Source organism: Carcharhinus amblyrhynchos, unplaced genomic scaffold (genome assembly GCF_965287045.1).
Source record: "Carcharhinus amblyrhynchos unplaced genomic scaffold, sCarAmb.v2.hapA scaffold_910, whole genome shotgun sequence".
Taxonomy (NCBI): Eukaryota; Metazoa; Chordata; class Chondrichthyes; order Carcharhiniformes; family Carcharhinidae; genus Carcharhinus; species Carcharhinus amblyrhynchos.
The window spans coordinates 10,001-23,471 of NW_027650650.1; the positions used below are offsets into that span (position 1 = coordinate 10,001).

Here is a 13,471-nt window from a genome sequence, read left to right on the forward strand (position 1 = left end):
TTCTCCTTACTATTTCTTAAATATCAGAGCTACAGCACCTCCCTTACCTTCCTGTCAGTCCCTCCCAACAGTATCGCTGGGTATTTAACTTCCAGTCCTGATCACCCTGCAATCATACTCATTCATGATGATTTGTGCCTTGTTTCAAATGCTACCAGCATTCTGATAAAGTGTCCTTATGCTCGACTTGTACCTTCTTTTTGAATTAGAGTCATGGAGGTTTACAGCATGGAAACAGACCCTTCGGCCCAACATGTCCCTGCCGCCCTTTTTTTTAAATGCCAAAGCTAGTCCCAGTTGTCTGCATTTGGCCCTTACCCCTCTATACCCATTGCACCCATGTAACTGTCTAAATGCTTTTTGTACCCGAGCTCTTACACTTACAGGGATAACATTCCCGGAGTTATCCTTCCTTTTTCCTGATTTTTGGTGTTGTCAGGAACTTCTCTCCACATTTTGTCCTTGCTCCCTCCTTCTCTGACTCCTGACGTAGATTCCCATCCCCCCTGGCATATTTAGTTTTAACCCTTCCCAACCGTTCGAGCAAACATTCCCCCTAGGGCATCAGTCCCAGACCTGCCCTCTTGAACTGGTGCCAATGCTGCAGGAATCTGAAACCCTTCCCCTAACACCATTTCCCATATATCCTGACTCGCACGTGGCACCGGTAGGAATCCTCAGATCACGACCTTCCAGGTCTGATTTCTTAACTTTCTTCCTAGCTCCCTGTATTCTGCTTTTAGGACCTCATCCCTTATTTTTTAACCTTTGTTGTTTCTACCAATGTGTACTAAGACCGCTGGCCGTTTGTCCTCCCCCTTCAGAATGTCCTGCAGCCACTCTGAGATATCACTGACCCCAGCACCAGGGAGGTAACATACCACCCTGGAGTCTTGTTTACAGCCACAGAAACGCCTGTCTATTCCCCTTACAACTGAATCCCCAACAATTATTGCACTGGCACACTTTTTAACTCCCTCTCCTCTACATCAGAGTCAACCGTGGTGCAATGAGTTTGTCTGCTGCTGCTTTCCCCAGAGAGGTCATTCCCCTCAACAGTATCCAAAGGGAAATGGCCACAGGAGTTTCCTGCACTGCCTGCCCATCTCTCTTGCTCTGTCACCCATTCCCTCCCCGTCTGCAGAGTCTGAGCCTGTGGTGTGACCACCTCCACACGTGCTTCCCACCATCCTCTCTCACTCCCCGCTCAGATACTAATACCCCCCATAAAGACAAAGAAAAATACAGCACAGGGACAGGCCTCTGCTGATCACGATGCCCTGCCTAAACTATACAAAAACCGGTCTGTATCCCTCTACTCCCTGCCTATTCCTGTACCCATCCAGATGCCTCTTAAATGTTGCCAATGTGCCAGCTTCCACCACCTCTACCAGCAGCATGGTCCAGGCCCTCATCACTGTGTGTGAAAAGGGGTGACACAGTGGGTTAGCACTGCTGTCTCACAGCGCCAGGGACCCGGGTTCGATTCCCGGGGGGGGGCACGGTGACACACTGGGTTAGCACTGCTGTCTCACAGCGCCAGGGACCCGGGTTCGATTCCCGGGGGCACGGTGACACAGTGGGTTAGCACTGCTGTCTCACAGCGCCAGGGACCCGGGTTCGATTCCCGGGGGGGGGCACGGTGACACAGTGGGTTAGCACTGCTGTCTCACAGCGCCAGGGACCCGGGTTCGATTCCCGGGGGGGGCACGGTGACACAGTGGGTTAGCACTGCTGTCTCACAGCGCCAGGGACCCGGGTTCGATTCCCAGGGGGGGGGGGGCACGGTGACACAGTGGGTTAGCACTGCTGTCTCACAGCGCCAGGGACCCGGGTTCGATTCCCGGGGGGGACACGGTGACACAGTGGGTTAGCACTGCTGTCTCACAGTGCCAGGGACCCGGGTTCGATTCCCGGGGGGGGCACGGTGACACAGTGGGTTAGCACTGCTGTCTCACAGCGCCAGGGACCCGGGTTCGATTCCCGGGGGGGGGCACGGTGACACAGTGGGTTAGCACTGCTGTCTCACAGCGCCAGGGACCCGGGTTCGATTCCCGGGGGGGTCACGGTGACACAGTGGGTTAGCACTGCTGTCTCACAGCGCCAGGGACCCGGGTTCCATTCCCGGCTCGGGTCACTGAGCAGAGTCTACATGTCCTCCCCGTGTCTGTGTGGGTTTCCTCCCACAGTCTGAAAGACCTGCTGGTTAGGGTGGATTGGCCGTGCTGAATTCTCCCTCAGTGTAACCCGGACAGGTGTTGGACCATAGCGACTAGGGATTTTCATTGTAACTTCACTGCAATGTTAATGTAAGCCTACATGTGACATGAATACATAAACTTTTACTTTATTTCAAAATTCCTCCCGCACATCCCCCTTAAACTTTCCCCCTCTCACCTTGAACCTGTGTCCCACTGTGTGTAACTGACACTTCCACGCTGGGGAAAAGGCCTCTGACTATCCACCCGGTCTCTGTCTCTCATCATTTTAGAATATAGAACATAGAAAAACTACAGCACAAACAGGCCCTTCAGCCCACAAGTTGCGCTGATCCTATCCCTACCTACCAGGCCTATCTATAACCCTCAATCCCATTAAATCCCATATACTCATCCAGAAGTCTCTTAAAAGACCCCAGCGAGTTCGCCTCTACCACCACTGACGGCAGCCGATTCCACTCACTCACCACCCTCTGAGTGAAAAACTTACCCCTGACATCTCCTCTGTACCTGCTCCCCAGCACCTTAAACCTGTGTCCTCTCATAGTGACCATTTCAGCCCTGGGAAATAGCCTCTGAGAATCCACCCTATCTATTCCTCTCAACATTTTATAAACCTCTATCAGGTCGCCTCTCATCCTTCGTCTCTCCAGGGAGAAGAGACCCAGCTCCCTCAACCTATCCTCATAAGGCATGCCTCCCAATCCAGGCAACATCCTTGTAAATCTCCTCTGCACCCTCTCAATAGCTTCCACATCCTTCCTGTAGTGAGGCGACCAGAACTGCGCACAGTACTCCAAGTGGGGTCTGACAAGGGTCTTATAAAGTTGCAGCATTACCTCCCAACTCCTAAACTCAATCCCTCGATTAATGAAGGCCAGTACACCATACACCTTCTTAACCACATCCTCCACCTGCGAAGCCAATTTAAGAGTCCTATGGACCCGGACCCCAATGTCCTTCTGATCCTCTACACTGCTAAGACTCCTACTCTTGATATTGTACTCCTGTATCCCATTGGTCCTGCCAAAATGGACCACTACACATTTATCTGCGTTGAAGTCCATTTGCCACTTCTCCGCCCAGTCTTGCATCCTATCTATGTCACACTGCAACTTCTGACATCCCTCCAGACTATCCACAACACTACCAACCTTCGTATCATCGGCGAACTTACTAACCCATCCCTCCACTTCCTCAATCCAGGTCATTTATGAAAATGACAAACAGCAAGGGTCCTAGAACAGATCCCTGGAGCACTCCACTGGTGACCGACCTCCATGCAGAAAAAGACCCATCCACAACCACTCTCTGCCTTCTGCAGGCAAGCCAGTTCTGGATCCACAAGACCAAAGCCCCCTGGATCCCATGCCTTCTCACCTTCTCAAGAGGCCTTGCATGGGGGACCTTATCAAACACCTTGCTGAAGTCCATGTAAACCACATCCACTGCTCTTCCTTCGTCAATGTGTTTAGTCACATTTTCAAAGAACTCAACCAGGCTCGTAAGGCACGACCTGCCCTTGACAAAGCCGTGCTGACTATTCCTGATCATTCTAAACTTCTCTAAATGCTCATAAATCTTGTCCCTCAGAATCCTCTCCATCAACTTACCAACCACTGAGGTCAGACTCACCCGTCGGTAATTTCCCGGGCTATCCCTGTTCCCTTTCTTGAAAACAGGAACCACATCTGCAGTCCTCCGGAACCTCTCCCATCTCCATCGACGATGCAAAGATCATCGCCAGGGGCTCTGCAATCACCTCCCTCACCTCCCACAGTAACCTGGGGTACATCCCAACCGGTCCCGGCGACTTATCTATCTTGATAGAGTTTAAAAGTTCTAACACATCCTCTTTCTTATTATCCACATACTTAATCTTTTCAGTCTGCCGCAAACCTGTAGTACAACCTCCCAGATCACTTTCCACCGTGAATACCGAGGCAAAGTACTCATTAAGCACCTCTGCCATTTCTACCGGTTCCACACAGACCTTTCCCCCTTCACCTTTTATAGGTCCTATCCCTTCTCTTCTCATCCTTTTACTTTTCACATATTTATAGAAGGCCTTGGGATTCTCCTTAATCTTACCCGCCAAGGCCTTCTCATGTCCCCTTCTGGCTCTCCTAATTTCCTTCTTAAGCTCCTTTCTACAATCCTTATACTCCTCTAGATCCTTAACATCTCTTAGCTCTCTGAACCTTTTATATGCCTTTCTTTTCTTCCTGACTAGGTTCACCACAACCTTCGTGCACCACGGCTCCCGCAACCTACCAAAACCTCCTTGTCTCATCGGAACGTTATCGTGCAGAGCTCCAGTCAAACATTCCTTGAAAATCCGCCACCTTCCTTCAGTACTTTTCCCCAAGAACGCCTCCTTCCAGTTTACTTGTCCAATTATCTGCCTGATGTCTTCATATTTCCCCTTACTCCAGACAAACACCTTCCTAGCCTGCCTGATCCTATCTCTTTCCAATGCTATCGTGAAGGAGATAGAATTATGATCTCCATCCCCGAGATGCTCTCCCACTGAGAGATCCGTCACCTGTCCTGGTTCATTAGCCAGCACCAGGTCAAGTACAGCCTCTCGTAGGCTTATCCACGTGCTGTGTCAGGAAACCCTCCTGAACATACCTAACAAACTCCTCCCTATCCAAACCCCTTACCCTAGGGATATTCCAGTCGATGTTTGGGAAATTAAAGTCTCCCATCACGACAACTCTGTTATTATTACATCTCTCTTGGATCTGTTTCCTTATCCGCACCTCAACTTCCCTGTTACTATTGGGCGGCCTATAGAAAACACCCAGCAAAGTTATCGACCCCTTCCTGTTCCTAACTTCCACCCACAGAGACTCCGTAGGCAGTCCCTCCACGGCATCCACCTTCTCTGCAGCCGTGACACTGTCCCTGATCAACAGTGCCACTCCACCACCTCTTTTGCCCCCTCCCTGTCCTTCCTGAAGCAGCTGAATCCCAGCACCTGAAGTACCCAGTCCTGTCCCTGAGATATCCAAGTCTCTGTAATGGCCACCACATCACATTCCCAAGCAGCAATCCACACTCTAAGCTCATCCACTTTGTTCACTACACTCCTGGCGTTAAAATAGATACATCTCAAACCTTCGGTCTGAGTGCTCTCCTTCTCCATCACCCGTCTATCCTCCCTCTGACACTGTCTACAATCCTTCTCTACCTGGGAGCTAACCTCCTTGCTCCCAGTCTCCTCATCTTGATTCCCTCTATCGGGTCTCCCCTCAGTCTCTGTCTTTCCAGTGAAAACAATCCCAGTTTATCCAATCTCTCCTCATTGCCAACACCCTTGAGACCAGACAACATCCTTGTGAAGCTCATTTACACTCTCTCCAAAGTCCCGGTGACCAGAACTGCACGCAATGCTCCAAATGCAGCCTAAACAAGTTTTATATAGCTGCAACATGATTCCCCAACTCTTGTTCTCAATGCCCCAGCTGATGAAGGCAAACATGCTACATGCCTTCAGAATCACCTCGGCAGCCTTATAGAGAACTGTGGCCCCGCACATACCACACCAACCCCCCCAGCCCTCTCATTCCCACTCAGTCCCTGATCAACACATTTGATTCACTTGCACCCAATGAGCTACTGACCATCACTCACCTTCAAATGCACAGGTTGAGACTCCCAAGACGATGTGTCCAATGAGAAAGATGCAATCCCATGCTCATTGGTGGTCAGTTCAGATACAATAGATTTCGACGGGACTGAGAGCCAGACAGAGGCATTGGCAACAGGGCGATGGAGGGAAGACTGCAACAGAATCTGTGCATTGAGATAGGTGAGTAAAGGTAAAATAATGAGCAGAGTTTAATCCTGTATATGTTACACAGTGTGTGTGTGTATGGGAGAGTTTAATCCTGTATATATTACACTGTGTGTGTGTATGTGTGTGTGTGTGTGTATGGGAGAGTTTAATCCTGTATATATTACACTGTGTGTGTGTATGTGTATGTGTGTGTGTGTATGGGAGAGTTTAACCCTGTATATATTACATTGTGTGTGTGTGTGTGTGTATGTGTGTGTGTGTGGGGGAGAGTTTAATCCTGTACATGTTACACAGTGTGCGTGTGTGGGACAGTTTAATCCTGTATTTATTACACAGTGCGTCAGCGTGTGTGTGAGGGAGAGTTTAACCCTGTATATATTACACTGTGTGTGAGGGAGAGTTTAACCCTGTATATATTACACTGTGCATGTGTGGGAGAATTTAACCCTGTATATATTATACTGTGCGTGTGGGAGAGTTTAACCCTGTATATATTACTGTGTGTGTGGGAGAATTTAACCCTGTATATATTACTGTGTGTGTGGGAGAGTTTAACCCTGTATATATTACACTGTGTGTGAGAGAATTTAACCCTGTATATATTACTGTGTGTGTGGGAGAGTTTAACTCTGTATATATTACACTGTGTGTGAGAGAATTTAACCCTGTATATATTACTGTGTGTGTGAGAGAATTTAACCCTGTATATATTACTGTGTGTGTGAGAGAATTTAACCCTGTATATATTACTGTGTGTGTGAGAGAATTTAACCCTGCATATATTACTGTGTGTGTGAGAGAATTTAACCCTGTATATATTACTGTGTGTGTGGGAGAGTTTAACTCTGTATATATTACACTGTGTGTGGGAGAATTTAACCCTGTATATATTACTGTGTGTGTGAGAGAATTTAACCCTGTATATATTACTGTGTGTGTGGGAGAGTTTAACTCTGTATATATTACACTGTGTGTGGGAGAATTTAACCCTGTATATATTACTGTGTGTGAGGGAGAGTTTAACCCTGTATATATTACTGTGTGTGTGAGAGTGAGTGTGTGGGGGAGTTTAACCCTGTATCTATTACTGTGTGTGTGTGGGAGAATTTAACCCTGTATATATTACTGTGTGTGTGAGAGAATTTAACCCTGTATATATTACTGTGTGTGTGAGAGAATTTAACCCTGTATATATTACTGTGTGTGTGGGAGAGTTTAACCCTGTATATATTACTGTGTGTGTGGGAGAATTTAACCCTGTATATATTACTGTGTGTGTGGGAGAATTTAACCCTGTATATATTACTGTGTGTGTGAGAGAATTTAACCCTGTATATATTACTGTGTGTGGGGGAGAGTTTAACCCTGTATATATTACTGTGTGTGTGTGGGAGAATTTAACCCTGTATATATTACTGTGTGTGTGAGAGAATTTAACCCTGTATATATTACTGTGTGTGTGGGAGAATTTAACCCTGTATATATTACTGTGTGTGTGGGAGAATTTAACCCTGTATATATTACTGTGTGTGTGAGAGAATTTAACCCTGTATATATTACTGTGTGTGTGGGAGAGTTTAACCCTGTATATATTACTGTGTGTGTGGGGGAGTTTAACCCTGTATATATTACTGTGTGTGTGAGAGAATTTAACCCTGTATATATTACTGTGTGTGTGAGAGAATTTAACCCTGTATATATTACTGTGTGTGTGGGAGAGTTTAACCCTGTATATATTACTGTGTGTGTGAGAGAATTTAACCCTGTATATATTACTGTGTGTGTGAGAGAATTTAACCCTGTATATATTACTGTGTGTGTGAGAGAATTTAACCCTGTATATATTACTGTGTGTGTGGGAGAGTTTAACCCTGTATATATTACTGTGTGTGTGGGAGAATTTAACCCTGTATATATTACTGTGTGTGTGAGAGAATTTAACCCTGTATATATTACTGTGTGTGAGGGAGAGTTTAACCCTGTATATATTACTGTGTGTGAGAGAATTTAACCCTGTATATATTACTGTGTGTGTGAGAGAATTTAACCCTGTATATATTACTGTGTGTGTGGGAGAGTTTAACCCTGTATATATTACTGTGTGTGTGAGAGAATTTAACCCTGTATATATTACTGTGTGTGTGAGAGAATTTAACCCTGTATATATTACTGTGTGTGTGAGAGAATTTAACCCTGTATCTATTACTGTGTGTGTGGGAGAGTTTAACCCTGTATATATTACTGTGTGTGTGGGAGAATTTAACCCTGTATATATTACTGTGTGTGTGGGAGAATTTAACCCTGTATATATTACTGTGTGTGTGGGAGAATTTAACCCTGTATATATTACTGTGTGTGTGTGAGAGAATTTAACCCTGTATATATTACTGTGTGTGTGGGAGAATTTAACCCTGTATATATTACTGTGTGTGTGTGAGAGAATTTAACCCTGTATATATTACTGTGTGTGTGAGAGAATTTAACCCTGTATATATTACTGTGTGTGTGAGAGAATTTAACCCTGTATATATTACTGTGTGTGTGAGAGAATTTAACCCTGTAAATATTACTGTGTGTGTGAGAGAATTTAACCCTGTATATATTACTGTGTGTGGGGGACTTTAACCCTGTATCTATTACTGTGTGTGTGAGAGAATTTAACCCTGTATATATTACTGTGTGTGTGGGAGAATTTAACCCTGTATATATTACTGTGTGTGTGGGAGAATTTAACCCTGTATATATTACTGTGTGTGTGAGAGAATTTAACCCTGTATATATTACTGTGTGTGTGAGAGAATTTAACCCTGTATATATTACTGTGTGTGTGGGAGAATTTAACCCTGTATATATTACTGTGTGTGTGAGAGAATTTAACACTGTATATATTACTGTGTGTGTGGGAGAGTTTAACCCTGTATATATTACTGTGTGTGTGAGAGAATTTAACCCTGTATATATTACTGTGTGTGTGAGAGAATTTAACCCTGTATATATTACTGTGTGTGTGAGAGAGTTTAACCCTGTATATATTACTGTGTGTGTGGGAGAGTTTAACTCTGTATATATTACACTGTGTGTGGGAGAATTTAACCCTGTATATATTACTGTGTGTGTGGGAGAGTTTAACTCTGTATATATTACACTGTGTGTGGGAGAATTTAACTCTGTATATATTACACTGTGTGTGTGTGTGTGTGTGTGTGGGAGAATTTAACCCTGTATATATTACTGTGTGTGTGGGAGAGTTTAACCCTGTATATATTACTGTGTGTGTGGGAGAATTTAACCCTGTATATATTACTGTGTGTGTGAGAGAATTTAACCCTGTATATATTACTGTGTGTGTGGGAGAGTTTAACCCTGTATATATTACTGTGTGTGTGAGAGAATTTAACCCTGTATATATTACTGTGTGTGTGGGAGAATTTAACCCTGTATATATTACTGTGTGTGTGAGAGAATTTAACCCTGTATATATTACTGTGTGTGTGAGAGAATTTAACCCTGTATATATTACTGTGTGTGTGAGAGTGAGTGTGTGGGGGAGTTTAACCCTGTATCTATTACTGTGTGTGTGTGGGAGAATTTAACCCTGTATATATTACTGTGTGTGTGGGAGAGTTTAACCCTGTATATATTACTGTGTGTGTGAGAGAATTTAACCCTGTATCTATTACTGTGTGTGTGGGAGAATTTAACCCTGTATATATTACTGTGTGTGTGGGAGAATTTAACCCTGTATATATTACTGTGTGTGTGAGAGAATTTAACCCTGTATATATTACTGTGTGTGTGGGAGAGTTTAACCCTGTATATATTACTGTGTGTGTGAGAGAATTTAACCCTGTATATATTACTGTGTGTGTGAGAGAATTTAACCCTGTATATATTACTGTGTGTGTGGGAGAATTTAACCCTGTATATATTACTGTGTGTGTGAGAGAGTTTAACCCTGTATATATTACTGTGTGTGTGAGAGAATTTAACCCTGTATATATTACTGTGTGTGTGTGAGAGAATTTAACCCTGTATATATTACTGTGTGTGTGAGAGAATTTAACCCTGTATATATTACTGTGTGTGAGGGAGAGTTTAACCCTGTATATATTACTGTGTGTGTGTGGGAGAGTTTAACCCTGTATATATTACTGTGTGTGTGAGAGAATTTAACCCTGTATATATTACTGTGTGTGAGAGAATTTAACCCTGTATATATTACTGTGTGTGTGTGAGAGAATTTAACCCTGTATATATTACTGTGTGTGTGAGAGAATTTAACCCTGTATATATTACTGTGTGTGTGAGAGAATTTAACCCTGTATATATTACTGTGTGTGGGAGAATTTAACCCTGTATATATTACTGTGTGTGTGAGAGAATTTAACCCTGTATATATTACTGTGTGTGTGAGAGAATTTAACCCTGTAAATATTACTGTGTGTGTGAGAGAGTTTAACCCTGTATATATTACTGTGTGTGTGAGAGAATTTAACCCTGTATCTATTACTGTGTGTGTGGGAGAGTTTAACTCTGTATATATTACACTGTGTGTGGGAGAATTTAACCCTGTATATATTACTGTGTGTGTGGGAGAGTTTAACTCTGTATATATTACACTGTGTGTGGGAGAATTTAACTCTGTATATATTACACTGTGTGTGTGTGTGTGTGTGTGTGTGTGGGAGAATTTAACCCTGTATATATTACTGTGTGTGTGGGAGAGTTTAACCCTGTATATATTACTGTGTGTGTGGGAGAGTTTAACCCTGTATATATTACTGTGTGTGTGAGAGAATTTAACCCTGTATATATTACTGTGTGTGTGAGAGAATTTAACCCTGTATATATTACTGTGTGTGTGGGAGAGTTTAACTCTGTATATATTACACTGTGTGTGGGAGAATTTAACCCTGTATATATTACTGTGTGTGTGGGAGAGTTTAACTCTGTATATATTACACTGTGTGTGGGAGAATTTAACTCTGTATATATTACACTGTGTGTGTGTGTGTGTGTGTGTGTGTGGGAGAATTTAACCCTGTATATATTACTGTGTGTGTGGGAGAGTTTAACCCTGTATATATTACTGTGTGTGTGGGAGAGTTTAACCCTGTATATATTACTGTGTGTGTGAGAGAATTTAACCCTGTATATATTACTGTGTGTGTGAGAGAATTTAACCCTGTATATATTACTGTGTGTGTGGGAGAATTTAACCCTGTATATATTACTGTGTGTGTGGGAGAGTTTAACCCTGTATATATTACTGTGTGTGTGAGAGAATTTAACCCTGTATATATTACTGTGTGTGTGAGAGAATTTAACCCTGTATATATTACTGTGTGTGTGGGAGAATTTAACCCTGTATATATTACTGTGTGTGTGTGGGAGAATTTAACCCTGTATATATTACTGTGTGTGTGAGAGTGAGTGTGTGGGGGAGTTTAACCCTGTATATATTACTGTGTGTGTGGGAGAGTTTAACCCTGTATATATTACTGTGTGTGTGGGAGAATTTAACCCTGTATATATTACTGTGTGTGTGAGAGAATTTAACCCTGTATATATTACTGTGTGTGTGTGAGAGAATTTAACCCTGTATATATTACTGTGTGTGTGAGAGAATTTAACCCTGTATATATTACTGTGTGTGTGGGAGAATTTAACCCTGTATATATTACTGTGTGTGTGTGAGAGAATTTAACCCTGTATATATTACTGTGTGTGTGAGAGAATTTAACCCTGTATATATTACTGTGTGTGGGAGAATTTAACCCTGTATATATTACTGTGTGTGTGAGAGAATTTAACCCTGTATATATTACTGTGTGTGTGAGAGAATTTAACCCTGTATATATTACTGTGTGTGTGGGAGAGTTTAACCCTGTAAATATTACTGTGTGTGTGAGAGAATTTAACCCTGTATATATTACTGTGTGTGTGAGAGAATTTAACCCTGTATATATTACTGTGTGTGTGGGAGAATTTAACCCTGTATATATTACTGTGTGTGTGGGGGAGTTTAACCCTGTATATATTACTGTGTGTGTGGGAGAGTTTAACCCTGTATATATTACTGTGTGTGTGAGAGAATTTAACCCTGTATATATTACGGTGTGTGTGAGAGAATTTAACCCTGTATATATTACTGTGTGTGAGAGAGAATTTAACCCTGTATATATTACTGTGTGTGTGAGAGAGTTTAACCCTGTATATATTACGGTGTGTGTGAGAGAATTTAACCCTGTATATATTACTGTGTGTGTGGGAGAGTTTAACCCTGTATATATTACTGTGTGTGTGAGAGAATTTAACCCTGTATATATTACGGTGTGTGTGAGAGAATTTAACCCTGTATATATTACTGTGTGTGAGAGAGAATTTAACCCTGTATATATTACTGTGTGTGTGAGAGAGTTTAACCCTGTATATATTACTGTGTGTGTGAGAGAATTTAACCCTGTATATATTACTGTGTGTGTGGGAGAGTTTAACCCTGTATATATTACTGTGTGTGTGGGAGAATTTAACCCTGTATATATTACACTGTGTGTGGGAGAATTTAACCCTGTATATATTACTGTGTGTGTGAGAGAATTTAACCCTGTATATATTACTGTGTGTGTGAGAGAATTTAACCCTGTATATATTACTGTGTGTGTGTGAGAGAATTTAACCCTGTATATATTACTGTGTGTGTGGGAGAATTTAACCCTGTATATATTACTGTGTGTGGGAGAATTTAACCCTGTATATATTACTGTGTGTGTGAGAGAATTTAACCCTGTATATATTACTGTGTGTGTGAGAGAATTTAACCCTGTATATATTACTGTGTGTGTGGGAGAGTTTAACCCTGTATATATTACTGTGTGTGTGAGAGAATTTAACCCTGTATATATTACTGTGTGTGTGAGAGAATTTAACCCTGTATATATTACTGTGTGTGTGAGAGAATTTAACCCTGTATATATTACTGTGTGTGTGGGAGAGTTTAACCCTGTAAATATTACTGTGTGTGTGAGAGAATTTAACCCTGTATATATTACTGTGTGTGTGAGAGAATTTAACCCTGTATATATTACTGTGTGTGTGAGAGAATTTAACCCTGTATATATTACTGTGTGTGTGGGAGAGTTTAACCCTGTATATATTACACTGTGTGTGGGAGAATTTAACCCTGTATATATTACACTGTGTGTGTGAGAGAGTTTAACCCTGTATATATTACACTGTGTGTGGGAGAATTTAACCCTGTATATATTACACTGTGTGTGGGAGAATTTAACCCTGTATATATTACTGTGTGTGTGGGAGAGTTTAACCCTGTATATATTACACTGTGTGTGAGAGAATTTAACCCTGTATATATTACTGTGTGTGTGAGAGAGTTTAACCCTGTATATATTACACTGTGTGTGGGAGAATTTAACCCTGTATATAT

The 13,471-nt window shown here is 42.6% G+C and overlaps 1 protein-coding gene across 1 annotated transcript in view; it reads right to left on the reverse strand.

Moving 5' to 3' along the window:
- LOC145340302 (alpha-2-macroglobulin-like) overlaps positions 1-13,471 on the reverse strand; it is a gene marked incomplete at its 3' end in the record, with an annotated part of 51,849 nt that overhangs the window by 8,532 nt on the left and 29,846 nt on the right. The window contains exon 10 of the mRNA XM_080184747.1: positions 5,859-6,020. Coding sequence (XP_080040873.1) covers positions 5,859-6,020 — 162 coding nt within the window. The remainder of the gene's footprint in view (positions 1-5,858; positions 6,021-13,471) is intronic.